The sequence below is a fragment of the Vombatus ursinus genome, unplaced genomic scaffold (genome assembly GCF_900497805.2).
Source record: "Vombatus ursinus unplaced genomic scaffold, bare-nosed wombat genome assembly UNPS02014801.1, whole genome shotgun sequence".
Lineage (NCBI taxonomy): Eukaryota > Metazoa > Chordata > Mammalia > Diprotodontia > Vombatidae > Vombatus > Vombatus ursinus.
In genome coordinates this window covers 23956932-23973348 of record NW_020954579.1, presented here as the reverse complement: position 1 = coordinate 23973348, position 16417 = coordinate 23956932, and the positions used below count along the sequence as shown (strand labels likewise).

The 16417-nt window shown below is 37.7% G+C and overlaps 1 protein-coding gene across 1 annotated transcript in view; it reads right to left on the bottom strand.

Annotated features, from left to right (window-relative positions):
- Positions 1–16417, bottom strand: part of LOC114051177 (WD repeat-containing protein 49-like) — a 77670-nt gene that overhangs the window by 45356 nt on the left and 15897 nt on the right. The window contains 4 exon segments of the mRNA XM_027873392.1: positions 3744–4007; positions 10665–10856; positions 10976–11161; positions 13302–13439. Coding sequence (XP_027729193.1) covers positions 3744–4007; positions 10665–10856; positions 10976–11161; positions 13302–13439 — 780 coding nt within the window.

The window sequence follows — 16417 nt, the reverse complement described above, 5'->3', positions numbered from 1 at the left end:
AGTCAGATAAAGGTCAACATATTATGGAGGAGGAGAGTTTGGCATCTGGTTGGAAAACATTAGGAAGCTAAAGACTGGTTCACTGGCATATACTGTAGAAAAGAAGCAAAGTTGACCTCTGTAGTCCAAGGATCCTGGACTTCATCAGAGAGGAATTGCCAGGGAACTGAGTTATGCTGCCGAAACGGAGATTCCCTTTTAGTTTAGAAAGCCTATACTGTATTCTCTTTCTTGGTCAGCCTCGCTCTTTCTGAGCTCTTCTGAGAGGAGAAGTGTTGGCTCGTTTCCATCCCTAGGTGCTCTGGAGTTCAGCTGAGGAAGCCATCATCACTTGAGTAACTTGCCGGGTTCTGCTTAGGCAAAGTGATAAAAAAAAAAACAAAAAAAAACTTTGGGCTTTCCAGTGTTTCTTAGCATTTCTTGGCAGCCAGCCCTTGTCTATTCTTTCCTCCTCTAATCAAAAGATGGGGCTTGAGTGAAGAGGGAGGTGAAATCTTGGACTGGAGGAGGATAAGCAAGGTCTTTTTTTTTTTTTTTTTTTTTACATTGACTATACTATAGATCTATCACAATCTTCCCTATTTAGCATGAGGAGGAGCAGAGACCCAGAAAAAAAGGCAATGATTTATCGATGGCTCCCTTCCATCCTATTGGCAGTTTGAGTTGCCTGGCTGAAAACTTTGGTCATTAGAGCAAGTTGTAAATGTCGTTTGCCTGGACTCCTCCATTTTTCTGAAATGGGGCCAGTTGCTTTGTACATAGCAGCTGAAAGACACAAAAGTATCGATGGGGGTGAAGGGTAGGAAAAATCCAAGAACCTGACTGACTGGTTGTTCCTCTGGGCAGTGGCAAGAGAAGGGAGGAGAAGCCAGCTACAACAGCTGCATTATTGCCTCATCTTCTTTCATAGGAACATGAGATGTGACTATAAAGTAATGAGATCAATTATTATTTGAAAGAAACCTATCAGAACTTGGGAGGCCACTGATGAAGTACTAACCTTCAGTCAGAAAGATGTAGATTCACATCCTATCTCCAACCTACTGCCTGTGCAGATATGGGTGAATCACAACCTTTTAATGCCCTCCAGGCAATCCTCTAAGGCTAGGAGTAATTATTTCTGATACTGCAGTTTCTACACTAGGAGTTCCCTATAGTGACAAAATCGCGGGTCCAGACTCCTTCCCCCTCTTTCTTCTCCTCCTCAAAAAAATTTTCAGAATTTATGCAAATGATTATTGTCATCATCTAAGTAGTCACCTCAAGAGACTATTATTCTTTTTTTCCAAAGATCCTGTGGTGGCAAATTGTTCTTTCAAAGTAGTGTCCCCGATGTGATCATTCCTGTTGTGCTTTCCCAAATTACATATTGTAATAGCAATAGCTCACATTTACCCACTACCACCAAAGATTTACAGAATGCCTTACTCAAAATAACTTCATCAGGAAAACCAAGACTCAGAGGTAGCCGTTACCTGCCCAGAGTCGCTGGATAGCAATTGTCAGAGCTGGGATTGACCCAGGTCTCTCTTGATTCCAGGTATGGTGTTTTTTCTATGGTTGTGCCTTTACTGGCTCCTACTGTTGTTGTTGTCATTTTCAGTTGTGTCTGACTCTTCATGACCCCATTTTGGGGTTTTCTTGGAAGAGATTCTGGAGTAGTTTGCCATTTCCTTCTCCAACTCATTTTACAGATGAGGAAATTGAGGCAGTGTTAAATGACTTGCCCAGGGTCACATAGCTAGTAAGTATCTGAAGCCAGATTTGAACTCAAGAAGCTAAGTTTTCCTGACTCCAGGCTGACATTCTATCCACTGTGCCACCTAATTGCCCAAACTACCCATGCTAGCACTATATAAATATCTGTCTCATTACTTTATAAAGAAGCATCTATTTCAAAGTTATAAAAAAAAAGAAACCTCACAGAAATAGTATTACTCACCTTAATCATTCATCTAATCAAGCATAGAACTAAATGACTTTGGACTGTTTCCAAAAATCAAATCTATTCTCAAAAGATGGAGATTTGGCACTAATTAAGGATATAGAGACAGGAAAAAATAAACAAACATGGAATCAGATCCTGGCTCTTATTTTTTATTTTTTTTTAACTAGTTATGTGCTCTTAAGTCCTTAACCTCATCCTCAGTTTCCTCATCTGAAAAAATGGGAATATTACTCCTTAAACTACCTCCTTAACAGAAATGTGGTAAGGAAAGCATGGCATAGATGACCTAGGCATCAAGATAATCTGGGTTCCAGTGCCATCTCTGACAAGGCCTAGCTATGTGTCCCACTATAAGGTGCCCAACAAGTGTTTTGCCCAATCTTTGCTTGAAGACCTCCATGGAAGACCTCCTTTTAACTCTTGAGGCAGCCCATTCCACTTTTAGATAGCACTAATTGTTAGGAAGATTTTTTGTTTGTTTGTTTTCTGACATCAAGCTAACATTGGCTTCTTTGTAATTTCCATCTTTTCTCTGAGTTCTTTCCTCTGGGGTCAGATAGAAGTCTAACTGCTCCTCCTCGTGATAATCCTTCAAATTCTTGAAGACAGTTATCATATCCTCCCTGAATCTTCTTTTCTCCTGGCTAAAAATGGCCAGTGTCTTTAATCAATTTTCATATGTCATGGATTCAGGTCCCTTCACCATCCTGGTTGCCTTCTTCTGTACATTCTCTAGCTTTTCAATTTCCTTCTTAAACAATGGTGCCCCAAACTGACCACCATCTTCTAGATGAGATCTGATGTTGGCAGAGTCTAGTGGGAACATTACCTTTCTATTTCTCCTTTTAATGCAAATTATATTAGGCTTTTTTGGCTGCCACATCATGTGACTTACATTTGTGTTTATAATCCATTAAAACCTCCAAATTGTGTTCAGAAAAATTGCTATCTAACCATGCTCCCTCCATCTTATACTTATGAAGTTGATTATTTGCACCAAGTGGAAGATTACATTTATCCTTAATGGATTTCATCTTATTAGATTTAGTTCAATGCTCTATCCTGTCAAGATAATTTTGTATACTGATTCTGACTCTATCAATTAATATGTTATCTATCCCTCTTCAAATTAGTGAGCATGCTATCTATGCCTTTATCTAAGTCCTTGATAAATATATTAAATAGCACTGGAGCAAACATAGATACCTGGAATTCTTCTCTAAAGACCCCCCTCCATATCGATAGCAAACTACCAGAGCACACCATGTGATTTTTCCTTTGTTCTTTCATTTCCTGGCATTGAATTAATATTTCACTTGTGTACATTTGTATATACTTTTATTTCTTTCCCTCCCATCTCCAAACTAGAAAATGTTTGTTGAAGGCATTGATTGCTTTGTTGTATGTATTCCCAGCACCTATTAACTTTTCTTCCATGTGGGAAGTAGGTACTTAATAAATAGTGCTACTTAAAATAGTAGATACTTAATAAATACATACTACTTAATAAATATTTGTTAAATTAAATATGCTTTTTTGTGGGGGAGGAGGGCTCTGTATTTCCCTGAATAGGTCCCCATACCTATGTAAAGTGAGCTGTGTTTATGTTTCCTCAAAGTGGCAGTAGGACTCTATTCCTTTGTCTTTCACCCAACACTAACTACTTATTTCTACCAAACGCCATCAAGTAAGACAAAACACTTAGATGGTGGCCACACCTGTCCTTCCACACCTTCTGTTGGGCCCAGCCCCATAGAGCTGAAGTTCTTAGTGGTTCCTTTAGAGTATGTCTGACCTGATGAAAGAAGGCATTGTACACAGTGCCACACAGTGGAGCCTTGTGGGGTGCTGTAAGGTTTATCTCTGAATGTGTAGGTATGGGTAATCTCAGCATACCAATGTAGTCGGTATGGGAGATGAGGATCAGGGACAAAGGCTTCTGGAGAAATAGAAAGGGGAAGCTTCCTTGTTCCAACACATGCTCAGGCTGGGAGTGGGGGAACTTCAATGCCACAGTATAGAGACAAGTGTGGTAACTCATGTCCCAGATCTTCAGCACCTGAGAAAAACAGAAAGGAATGATTCCCTTGAGGAAACCTGCTTCTATTGTTAAGTGGTTTTACTCATTATATTTTCACAGTAAGGAACAAAAGGAAAGAAGTTATCAATGTAAGACTCTAATTTCAGTAGCTCTGTTTACTTATTTCTGACATTTTTGCTTTTGTCTCATCTACTGGTTCCTATTATCTAATGACCTCAAACACTTTAACTGGGGGAATACAAGCAGCAATTGAATGTCAAATGTAGCATACATTCTATGATCTGTTCCAAAGAACAAAATGTGAGCTCAAAAAACAGGATAAATCTATGGGGCAAGGAATGGTGGAAAAGGCACTGGATTTAGAGAACTTTTGTTCTGATCTCAACTCTGCTACTTATTACTTGAGTGAACCTGGGCAAACATTGCAATTTTAATCAGCTTCATTTTCCTCCTTTCCAAAATAAAAAGGCTGTGCTAATTGATTCACCAAGGTATCTTCTACTTCTAAATCTTATGACTCTATGAAAATGAACTAGGAAAACTTGCTACACTCTGATAAAACTCCTTTCATGGGGCAAGGTAGGTTGTCTGTAGTAGGGGCAGAAACAGGTGAATGGGTACTCTGATTTACCTCTGTTTATATCATTCATTGTTTATAGCTATACTGATCTTGTTGGAAGCTTGGCTAGAAGTCATATTGACATAAGGTCAGACCCACAATTGGGACTTAGACTTTCTTCTATGTTTTTTGTTTTCCTCTCCTCCTCTCTTCCATGACCTTTAATTCTACTCTTACTTTTTTCCACCCACAACCTTTGTCTTGTTTCACTTGACTGCCTACCTTTATGGTTCCTAATCCCAGTTGTTCCAGCTCCTCAGTTCTACATGGTAGTAACCACCTGGAGGAATGTTATTTTCTCAGTAGGTTTGTCTCTCAGTGAATAAACTATGTTTGGAGGTGATAGCAAAAACTTCCATTTCTACAGCATCTTGAAATTTATAAAGCATTTTCCTTATACCAACCTTGTTAAGTAGGTAGCGCAATTATTGTTATTACCAATTTACATATGAGGAAACTGAGGTTCCTCAGCTAAGTAACTACTCATGGTCAGAAAGGTTAAGTAACTTATCCATGGTCAGAACCTAGGTTCTGGAGTCTGACCATACTCAGACTCCAGAAAAAAAAAATCACCAATAACATGTACACACAATTTTTAAGTTTAATCTGCATTATTAACATGTTCTTAAGTCTTAACAATAAACAAAACAACTTATCAAACCCAGATTTGATTGTGATTTCTGAGGTGTAAATGATCATACTGAAAGTTTAACAATTGGCTGGCTAGAGCTGTCTTTAGCACACCACTGCACTATGTGATTCAGTTAGTAACCAAGTTCATATGATACAATAGCTTCTAAGAGTCAAATAAATATCTAGAGTAGCATAGGGTTATAACCTGGCCCTACTTAAAACTGTCATGATGGTCAAGTTACTCTCCCCATCCCTATGCTGATCATTAGTCACATAGAACAAAACCTAACCCCCATCTCAGATTTTCTCATTCCCATTCTTTTCAGCTCCACTCAACCAACATCTCATTTTCTCGTTCCCATTCTTTTCAGCTCCACTCAACCAACATCTTACTCTACCGTTAGCCATTACTTCCACTTTGTCGTCTAGAATTTTTGTTCTATAGAAAACAAAGATCCTCTCATTCTGGATATCTTCCTGTCATTGAGACATCACTTCCCCTCAACAATATTGCCTCTCTGGATATTTTTCCTTTCCCTTTAGCATTGACTGTACCTTTCACCATACCCTTGACACATTGGTTATGGAGGTGGAGTTGAAAACTTCCTTACTCTCCACAGACACAAACTCTCTATTAACTGTGATCACTCATTAACCTTGCCTCTTTTAAGTTCACTCAATTAAAAAAAATTCTACCCTATTCAAATCATTGTGGTTGTTGGATATCACTTCCTCTTTCCCTTCACCCAGGTCATTATCCCTCGTTTCTAAAGGAATTCAGAACTTGGCTTATTGTCTTGTACTCATACTCAACTCTTTCCCTTATACTCAGGGACTTTCAACATCTCTGTTGTTGCTCCCCCAAACTCTTTAACCTTCCGATTCCTCAGTCTCCTTAAATTTTAGTACCTATTTCTTCACTCCATCTTAGTCACTCACAGAGATGGTCACATCCTGGATCTCACTCACAAGTCCACTTTTAAGATCTATCTGAAAAAAAATTGCTTACAAAACTAAAAAGCAGTCTGGTAGAAACTATGTACAAACTAATATCACATACTATATGCAAAAACAAACTCCAAATGGATTCATATCTTACACAAAAAGGGTGACATTATAAATGAATTAGAGAAGCAAGGAAGAAATTAACTTTCTGATCTATGGGTAGGGGAAGAGCTCATGACAATAATGGATAAAGAAGATCACAGAAAGTAAAATGGACAATTTTAATGATATAATTTCAAAAGTTTTTGCACAAATAAAACTAGTACAACTAAAATTAGAAAAGAAGTAGGTAACTAGGAAAAATCTTTGCAGTAAGTTTCTCTGATAAAGTACCTCTTTTCTAATATATGCCCATGTACATATATGTATATAGAATTGACTTAAATTTATAAAAAAAATAAGAACCATCCCTTACTTGATAAAATGGTCAAAGGATATGAATGGATAATTTTCAAGGAAAGAAATCCAAACTACCAATAGCTGCCTGGAAAAAAAATGCTCTGAAACATGAATAATTGGAGAAACGCAGATCAAAACAACTTTGAGGTTCTTCCTTACATCATCAGATTGGCAAAGTTGATAAAAAGTGAAAATGATAAATAATGAAGGGGCTGTGGAGCTGTAAACTGGTCCAGCCATTTTGAAAAACAATTTGGAACTATGTCCCCAAAGTTATTAAATTATACATACTTTTTGTCCCAGTGATAGCACTACTAGGTTTCTACTTCAAAGAGATCAAAGAAAGAGGAAAAGAACTCATATGCACAAAATGTGTATAGCAGCTCCTTTTGCTATGGCAAATGACTAGAAACTAAGTGGTTACCCATGAATTTGGGAAATAGCTGAACAAATTATGATATATAAATACAATGGAATACTATTTTGCTATAATAAATTATGAAGGGAATGGTTTTTCTGAAACCTGGTAAGACTTGTATGAATTGATGCAGAGTGAAGTGAGTAGAACCAGGAGAACAACTTCTAAAATAATACTACATATAACAATTAACAACAATATCAAAAGACAAACAACTCTGAAAGACTTAAACATTCTAATCAATGCAATAATCAACCATAATTCCTGAGGAGTTATGATGAAACATACTACCCATTTTCTGACAGAGAAATAATACATTTAGGGTACAGATTGAGACATATTTTTTTTTTGGTAACAGACAATGTAGGAATTTGTTTTGCTTGACTATACCTATTTATTCCCTCCTTCTTTTTTCAGTCAGTGGGGGCTGGTGGGAGGGAGAAAAGGTGTATTTTCATTAATAAAAAAATAAATAACCCCATGTTACATTTCTGTAAACAAAACTCTGACATTATTCTATATGATCAGAGCTGCCTGTCATTCCATTTCTCTCTATATTTCATTCCTCCTGAATCTATACTTAACCTTCATGACAATTTCCAATCCCTTAATCTCTCAGTCAGTACTTTCTCAGACCATTATCCTTTCTTTGACTTCATTTTCCCCTTTTCCAAATCTCAATCCTGTAGTTAACTAATTCAACTCTAGACTGTCACCAGTTCTGGAATCTGTCTATTCTATTGATGTTTATCCCTTGCCAAAACCCAACCATGGGTTACTTCCACCACCTACTTCCCCTGCTCCTACTTACATGCTGCTGAATGGAGCTGGAGCATGTTGCAAAACAATGCTGAACTGTGTGCACTATATATTCATATTATTCAACTTCACCTGGGTCTTCACTGTTGCAAGGCAATCTCTTATGCATTTTTCTCTCCTCAAGCCTCTTACACATTTCCTACCCCTCTTTCTCAGCTGAATACCTCACTTCTTCTTCTTCTTCTTTTTTTTTTTTTAGGCAATTGGGGTTAAGTGACTTGCCCAGGGTCACACAGCTAGTATGTGTCAAGTGTTTGGTCTGAGGCCGGATTTGAACTCAGGTCCTCCTGACTTCAGGGCCGGTGCTCTATCCACTGCGCCACCTAGCTGCCCCTGAACACCTCACTTGTAAATTTGCTGAAAAAATTGAGGCCATATTCATATGAGCTCCCTCTTCTCTCTATTTCTTTACTAAAACCCCCTTGACATCATCCCCCAATCCTCTCCTTTCCCCTAATATTTATTAATGAGGTTGTACTTTTCCTTGCCAGGGCCAAACTCGGTACATGTGCCTTGAATATAATGAACAACATACCAATACTGTCATCAGAGTTAAAGGAAACTCTAGCTTCTTTGCAAAATTGGAAAGCCAAGGGTTTGGATAAAATCCATAATTATCGGTTTGAATTTTTCACAGTGGCTAATGAATTGCTCAAAAAGAATTTTGACAGATTCCTGTCTGATATATGTCTCTTACTACCTTTCTTAACAGAAGGTATCACATATCCACCAACAAAAAATGAGAACTCTCATGACCCCTTTACATGTAAGCCAAATACATGTTTATGTACTTAATACAAGACATTCATAGTTTATTATCACTAAAAAAAATCTATAAACACAAGAAAACCACATATTGATTGAGTCTTAGGGATACAATTCATTAGTGATTTGGAAATTACTGAATAAAGTATCCCAAAGAATTATAATATTTACACTATCTTTGTTGATTGTGGCAAAGCATTTGATTCAGTTGTGCATTGATGACTTGTTCATGTGCTGAAAATATATAAAATATACACAATCATACTGAGTATAATAAAACATTTGATGCCCACATAGGAAACTGTTGTTCTGTATTTAAAGCTTGCCATCAATATGATAATGTCAAAGATTGTTATAAAACAATATCATTCAGGGAGATAGCTAAAATCCATTATAATCTCTTCTAAATAGAAGTGAGTGTTGCTTCCTAATTAGAGTTAAAAATCTTATTAATCATTTGACATACATGATTGTATCAAGTTCTCTGGTTTCACCTAAAACACATTAAAGTTTCTTCAATTTTTTCAATTTTCCCAATGATATAAAAGTATAGTTTGGACTTGAAGTATATAAAATTCTTTATACATAAATAATTCCAAGGAAAAATTGATACTGAAGACTTTAAGCTTGTATTCAGAGGTCAAATTCAACAAATTGACAAATGGACAACAATGATGCTTATAAATATGTTGGCCTCCTCCAGGAAAACATAAAGCTATCAAGGAGGTAGCTCTAGGTGTATATAAGAGAAGAGACTTACAGTCATCTTGAAATCAAAGTTCAGTGGGAATAACATACTTAAAGCAATTGACACACTCACAATACCGGTTTTAATATATATTTTTTGAACTATTAAATGGATAATGCATTATTTCTTGACCCTTTTCACTATCGTCTATTAATCCCACTCATACCCAGTATCCCACTTTATCCCACCTCAGACTCTTACCATATGACTGGTCAATTCAATAAACCTCTCTAAACCTGTTTTCTCACTTGTAAAATAACAACAACAACAACAACAACAACAATAATATTTGCCTTTTAGAGTTCTTTTCCAGGATCAAATGAGATAATGCATGTAAAGCACTATACAAACCTTGAAGTGAAAGGCAAATGTCAACTACTTATTATCTATAATTTCACTGGTCTGGGGAGCTCTTGGTGAGGAAACTCCCTTTACCAATGCAAACTATCAACCTTTCTGTAATTTATAGCCTTAGAGAATTCACTGGTGCTTTGAGAGTTTAAATAATTTGTCTAGCATTAAATAGTTGGTATGTGTCAAAGTCAGAACTTGAGCCTGGGTCTTTCTGACTCTGATTCTGACTCTTTAGTTGTCATGCCACATAGTTTACTATGTAAAGAAATTGCCACCGAAACCACTGTCAATAGCAGATTCGTTTTGATTAGAATGAATTCATTTCCACTATATGTTTCCCCTTATGACTAGTGTTTTACAATTGTTGATAGGAGTGGGAGGAGGTGGGCTACAGAATGGAAGGACCTTAAGTGGTACAAATAGAAATTAAAGCTATGATCACCATTAGTAGTATGTTTAAGCCATCCAAGTTAACCAGATGCATATTGTGAGGGTTAACCAGTGTGGTGTGAGCTATGAACCTTGTACTTTTGGCTTCACATTTCTTCTAAAGCTTTTCTAATTCTTACCCAAATAGCATAGTGGAAATAAAATTGGATTGGCGAGACAGTAGGCTTGGGTTCTAATTTCAGCTCTGTAGCCAACCATATACCTTAGACAAATCATTTCATCTCTCTGATTCTGTTTCTTCCTCCAGAAAATGAGGGATTTAGATGATCTCTGCTCTAACATTCTATGTTCTATTAACTATGTTCTAGTAACTATCAGCCTCCAGGTTTTTGGTGGGGTGGGGTAAATTCGTCCTCTCAAGAATAAGTACCTGGCTGAATCTTTTTTACTCTCCTCTCACCCTATTCACTCTTGATCATTATTTAGCTTTGGGGATAGAGGCAACCAAATGGAATGCCAACTTACTGTATCCTTGGAATAGCTGAATATCTGTCCACTTTGTTCTTGGATGGCCAGTCCCAGGATGGGCAAGAAATGTCCCCGGAGCATAGCTGTTGGAAGGCTTGGGACAAATCGATTCCACACCCGGACACAACAGTCAACCCCACCACTGACCAATAGATTCAGAGACTTGGAAAAATCAAAGCATTTTATTCCCTGGAGAGTAATCAACAGAAAAACTAGTTTGCAAAGATGAGAAAAAGCTGGAACAGCAAAGTCTAAGTTGGGCACTTTGAGGTTGCCCTGGGAAGGAAGACAAAAAAGAAGGTTCTCACCCTCTTTATCTTCCACGTGTATGCTTTTCTCTTTTGGTCCATGTCCATGATTACCAACGAGGCTTGAGAGTTTCCTGAGGATGTGATACAGAGGTCTTCCGGAACGTATTGGATTTGGGAAATGGAGTCTTGGTGTATGCGACAGATATAATTATAACTTAAAAATTGACAGTGATTTCCAATATCCTAGTGGGAAATAACAATAGAGGCAGAGTATAAATCTAGTCCTCCTAACATGGCATCCAAAAGCTAAAAATGCATTAAGGTTTCTACCAGAGTAACACTTAGAACTTGATGTGTTCTGCACTGTGAATATTCAAAGCCAGTCTTGCAAATTAAATACAGGTATACACACATAATTTAAATATTTTTAAAAAGTAACTTTATATTTAAATTAACTTTGATGCACATAATATCATAACTTTTCTTGTTCCTACTTTGAAGTACATATCAGATTTCTTCAATATACTTTTAAAAACAGTTTCTCTGATTTCCCAAATAATATAAGCCCACTTCAGGAAGAAAACACATAACCCTGTCACTATCTTTCTGAAGATATGGCCATAAGTTATTGCTCTGGCCCCATCCCCCTTCATGCTAGTGCATTCCCTCTGTAGATTACCTCCGGTTTATCTTCTATACATCTTGTTTGTACATATCTGTTTTTACATGCTGTCTCCTCTGTTAAATTGTAAGCCCTTTGAGGGAAATCACTATTTTTGCCTCTCTTTTTATCCCTGTGTTTAGCACAGCGACTGGCACATAGTAAACTCTTTTTTTAAAAAAAAAAATTTTTTTGGTGAGGCAATTGGGGTTAAGTGACTTGCCCAGAGTCACACAGCTAGGGAGTGTTATGTGTCTGAGGCAGGATTTGAACTCAGGTCCTCCTGATTCTAAGGCCAGTGCTCTATCCACTGTGCCACCTAGCTGCCCCTCACATAGTAAACTCAATAAATACTTCTTGACATGACTTGGCTTGACTTGACTGAACAAATGATTGTTTTTAAGGTTAGAATGATAGATGATCCAGCAGGAATATTATGAGGTTTATGCCAAGCTGAAGGTGACAAGCAGTGCCCCACTAACACAAAATAGATCACGATGGTACATTTTCCTAATATCAAAGAAGAGAATTCATTTGGATTAAACTTGTTGATCTATAATTTGGAGCAGCAGTATGTTATAGTGGGATAAATACTAAATTTAGTCAGGAGACCCAGCTCTGAAATTATATGGTGTCATCAAAGGTAAGTCACTTCACTTATCTGGTCCTCAGATAAGTGATATGGGGATAATTTTTGCACTACTCATCACAGAGTGTTGCTGTAAGAAAAGCGCTTTTTGTGAAACATTGAGCCTTCATGGAAAGAAGAACCTCAGTGTAAGTCACAGCCTAGCAATGACTACTTATATGACTAAGCAAGTAATTTCTTTTGAGTCTCCATTTCCTCATCCATAAATGAAGATTATAATGCTTATATGGAGAAACAGTATGATGTATTAGAGAGACAATTATTGGTTTGGGAGTCAGGGACACTTAAGCTGTGAGACCATGTGCAAATCACTTAACATTTCAGTGCCTCAGGCAAGACTTTTATGATACTACTTTACAGACAAGTTGCTGACTTGCAGTGGTGAAGAGAGTTTCTGCTTTGGGAACTGTCTACATCAATCACTTGCACTACCTAACTTATATGGTTGCTCTGAGGGAAACAATTTGTAAACCTTTGAGAATCATAGAAATGTGAGTTGAGTTTGACTCAGTTAATGCAACAATTTAATATGACAAACATTAAGTGCTTAATGTGTGCAGAGCACTATGGTGATCATGATGAGTTTGGGTTGTTTCCACATATTATTATTCACCCACTCCTAATTAGACCTCCATGCAGCCTTTTGTGTATTAAGATGACTGGAAGAAACTAATGCTGTTGTCTTAAACCAGTCTTCTTGGGAAAGAGTATTAAGGACAGTCTCCATGGATGGGTTGTGGACACAGCTAGTTTTGCAGCTTCCTCTCAAATGCACATTTGAAAGTTACGAGCCAGCTGTTCTACACTAGATTTCACGGTTTAGTTAATGCTATTTCCTGTAGAGTTTTATATTGGGCAATTTCTCATTGTTACGTTTATAATGGGATTTAACTTTAGTGATTCCAATATCACTCAAAATAAAGGCTTTGTCTTCCTCAATCTCCTTTCAAAGTCTCCCTGAGTGCTGGTTGAGTTTTCTCTTCCTTTTTCCCTTCATCCTATGCTCTGACCTTGCACATTTTAATTGAGGCATATTATTATTTCTACGACACATGCAATTTTACTTCCCGCACCTGCAAGTAGATGCCAGAGAACCCAGATTGCTCAAATAAGGATTTTTCATATAAGCTTTTGTTGGGGTGGAGGAATTTGAGCACACTCACTCCTCCATGGTCATCACCCCATAGTAGTACAGAACAGCTCTCTTCAGACTATGAGGGAAGAGAAAAGAGACCAGTGTTAGAAACCAGGATCATAGGGCTAGAGGGTACTTGGAGGAATAAGAGGTCATCTCTCTGACTCTGGGGCAGGATTGTATATAAACTTCCAGATAGATAGCTTATCTCCCTCTTTAAGATGTCCCCCAAAGATATTCCTAAACTTGCTATGGTATTTGAATTCTGTTGTATTCAGAAACAATTTCTTCTAAATGCAGATAGCATGAATCTGATGGCTGCAGGGTTTTCTGAATGCTTAGACCAGATAAGAAAGGACAGAAGTCATCATGGGCAGACAGAACATCTGGTCTATTTAATCCATACTGTTAAAGAGGACATGCATCTGAGAGGCATCATTATAGTGTTAGACCTGGAATCAGGATTCAAATTTTGCCCATAACACTTAGCTGTGTGATTATGGGTAAGTCAGTTTATAGAACATTAATTCGGAGCTAGAAGGGACCCCATAGGTCATCTGGTCCAATCTTCTTATCCTGTAGATGAAGAAACTGAGGACCTGAAAGTTTAAGTAATTTACCAAATGTGACATAGGTAATAAGGAGCAGAAATTACTCTAGATTTGGAATAAAAGGACTGGGTTCAAATACTGGATTTGTTACTTATGTGACCTCAGGCAAGTTGCTTCAGAGGTAGCATGGTACAGTGAATAAAGTGCTGTAGTTGGAATCAGAAAGTCCCACATCAGAGATTTATTAGTGCGTGACTCCAGGCAAGTAACTTAACCTCCCTTGGCCTCAGACAGCTCATCTACTAAATACAGATAATAATACCACTTACCTCATAGCATTGTTGTGAGAATCAAATGAAATAATGTTAAGAACTTTGTGAACTTTAAAGTATGATGTAAGTATAAAGTATTATTGTTAGTAGTAATATTATTAATTCTTGTTCTCATCTTTTATTTGATATCATTGAGGTTCAGATGGAAATTGTCCTAGGATAAGTCCATCCTATTACTGTTCTTAGAGGCTTAATGTTTGGCAGGAGGATAAAATTATTGGTTTCTGTAATTGAACAAGAATATTGGGGTTAACTAGCATGGCATGGTGGAGAGTTGACCCCAGGGTCAGAAAGATGTGAGTTCAAGTCCCTACTCTGATCTGTACTAGCTGAATTGCCTTGGGCCAAAATCTCTTAAACCTTTCAGTGCCTCCTCAGGCAATTTTCTAAGACTGTAAGTTTCTTTCTTTCTTTCTTTTTTTTGGTGTATGGGGCAATTGGGGTTAAGTGACTTGCCCAGAGTCACACAGCTAGTGAGTGTTATGTGTCTGAGTTCAGATTTGAACTCAGGTCCTCTTGACTCCAGGGTCAGTGCTCTATCCACTGTGCCACCTAGCTACCACCTAGCTGCCCACTCTAAGACTGTAAGTTTCGAAGAAGGTACTATCTGCATTGATAGAGGAAGTTCTTCACTGGGAGCTCCTTATGCTGATGTGAGTAAAAAAAAAATGTAGCTTCTGTGACAATTCCATCAGTAGACAGGGCATAAGGAATATGGAATATGCCTCATTTTATTCCCATGTGGTTTTGATTTATTCTTGTTCTCTATATTTTGAGAGTTCTTCAGTCCATATAGTTTAGAAGTCTCTACCTGCCCCCCTCTTTTCCATTGTCACGGGGGGGGGTACACAGAACTAAGGTCCACTTTGTATTCTTCTTTATTTTAGGGACTGCTATGGCCAAATAATCCATCTCTATGTCACCATACTACTGGTAATGAGACTGTCCAACTTAGTTAACAGATCTGGTCTGTTTCTGGGATTGTTCTCAAAGCTTTCCAGCATGGTAGAACCTGCCAGACCCTATGTGCCACTGGCATAGCTAATGAGACCCTAGTGTCACCTCTACACCATTTGAGGCACTAGAGCAGGATTTTGCAAAAGGGTCAGATGGTCCTAAGATTCATGCACTTTTTTAGGTCCTCTATAAATCAAGGCAATTTGATTATTAATACTCTAAATGTGGGGTGCTTGTCTAGCAACCAATGAGTGGGCTTATTTCTGGAGAAGCTGAATCATTATAATCTTGACGAATATTCTTGTAAAAGGAGAAGAAAGAAGGGAGTAGCAATTAAAGGGAAGGATGACTAACAGGTACTTCGTGGAGAGACAAAGAAAGAAATTGGCAGAATAGGTTTTATCATACTCCCAGAGGCTATGAGAAGCATTTTTCAATGGTAAAAGAAATAAACTAAATGCATTTAAAAACAACTGCCCTCTAGGCATAATGCCTGTACTAGGCTCAGATCCAATAACCCAACACTTCATTGGTCTATAGGCAGGCCAAGCCAGGAACAGAAATTGAGTTTGGTTTCAACATTTTCATGTAGGCAACTCCCAAAGAAAATCCAGGAGTTCAAGGAATAAAATTCATGTTTGGATTAAAATCATTCTCTCAGCTGCTTCCACCAGGAGATAGCAGGTATCCCCCAAGGTTATTCTTACTATGGTCAAACTTCTCAGAGGGTCAGTAACTGCATCATTTGGGGAACTCAGGACCTGAGACCTCTCCCCTGCTTTGCTCATTCACCACTTGATCATTGGCAGGGACCTTCACTACATCAGAGATTTATTAGTGCATGACTCCAGGCAAGTAACTTAACCTCTCTTGGCCTGGTTTCCAAGTTGAAGAAGAACCTGGTTATTTGACTATCACATATCTTTAAGGTTATAATTGTTAAAATAGATTTGTATACCATTCTGAGCAAATGAAAGATGGGATTTCAATCCAGATTTCATTAATTACAGATTCAAGGAACCTGCCATGCACAGGTCAACTCTTAACTTTCTGTTTTAGCTCTGAATATTTTTTCCCCCAGAAGATAACCCTGAAAGCTTCAGATAAATTTTGAAGTAAATATTTTCATATTAAAACATGGATACTACCGTATAAGATCATGTAACATGGTTACATTCTAACCCAGTTTATATAGCAGATATTTCTCATACTTA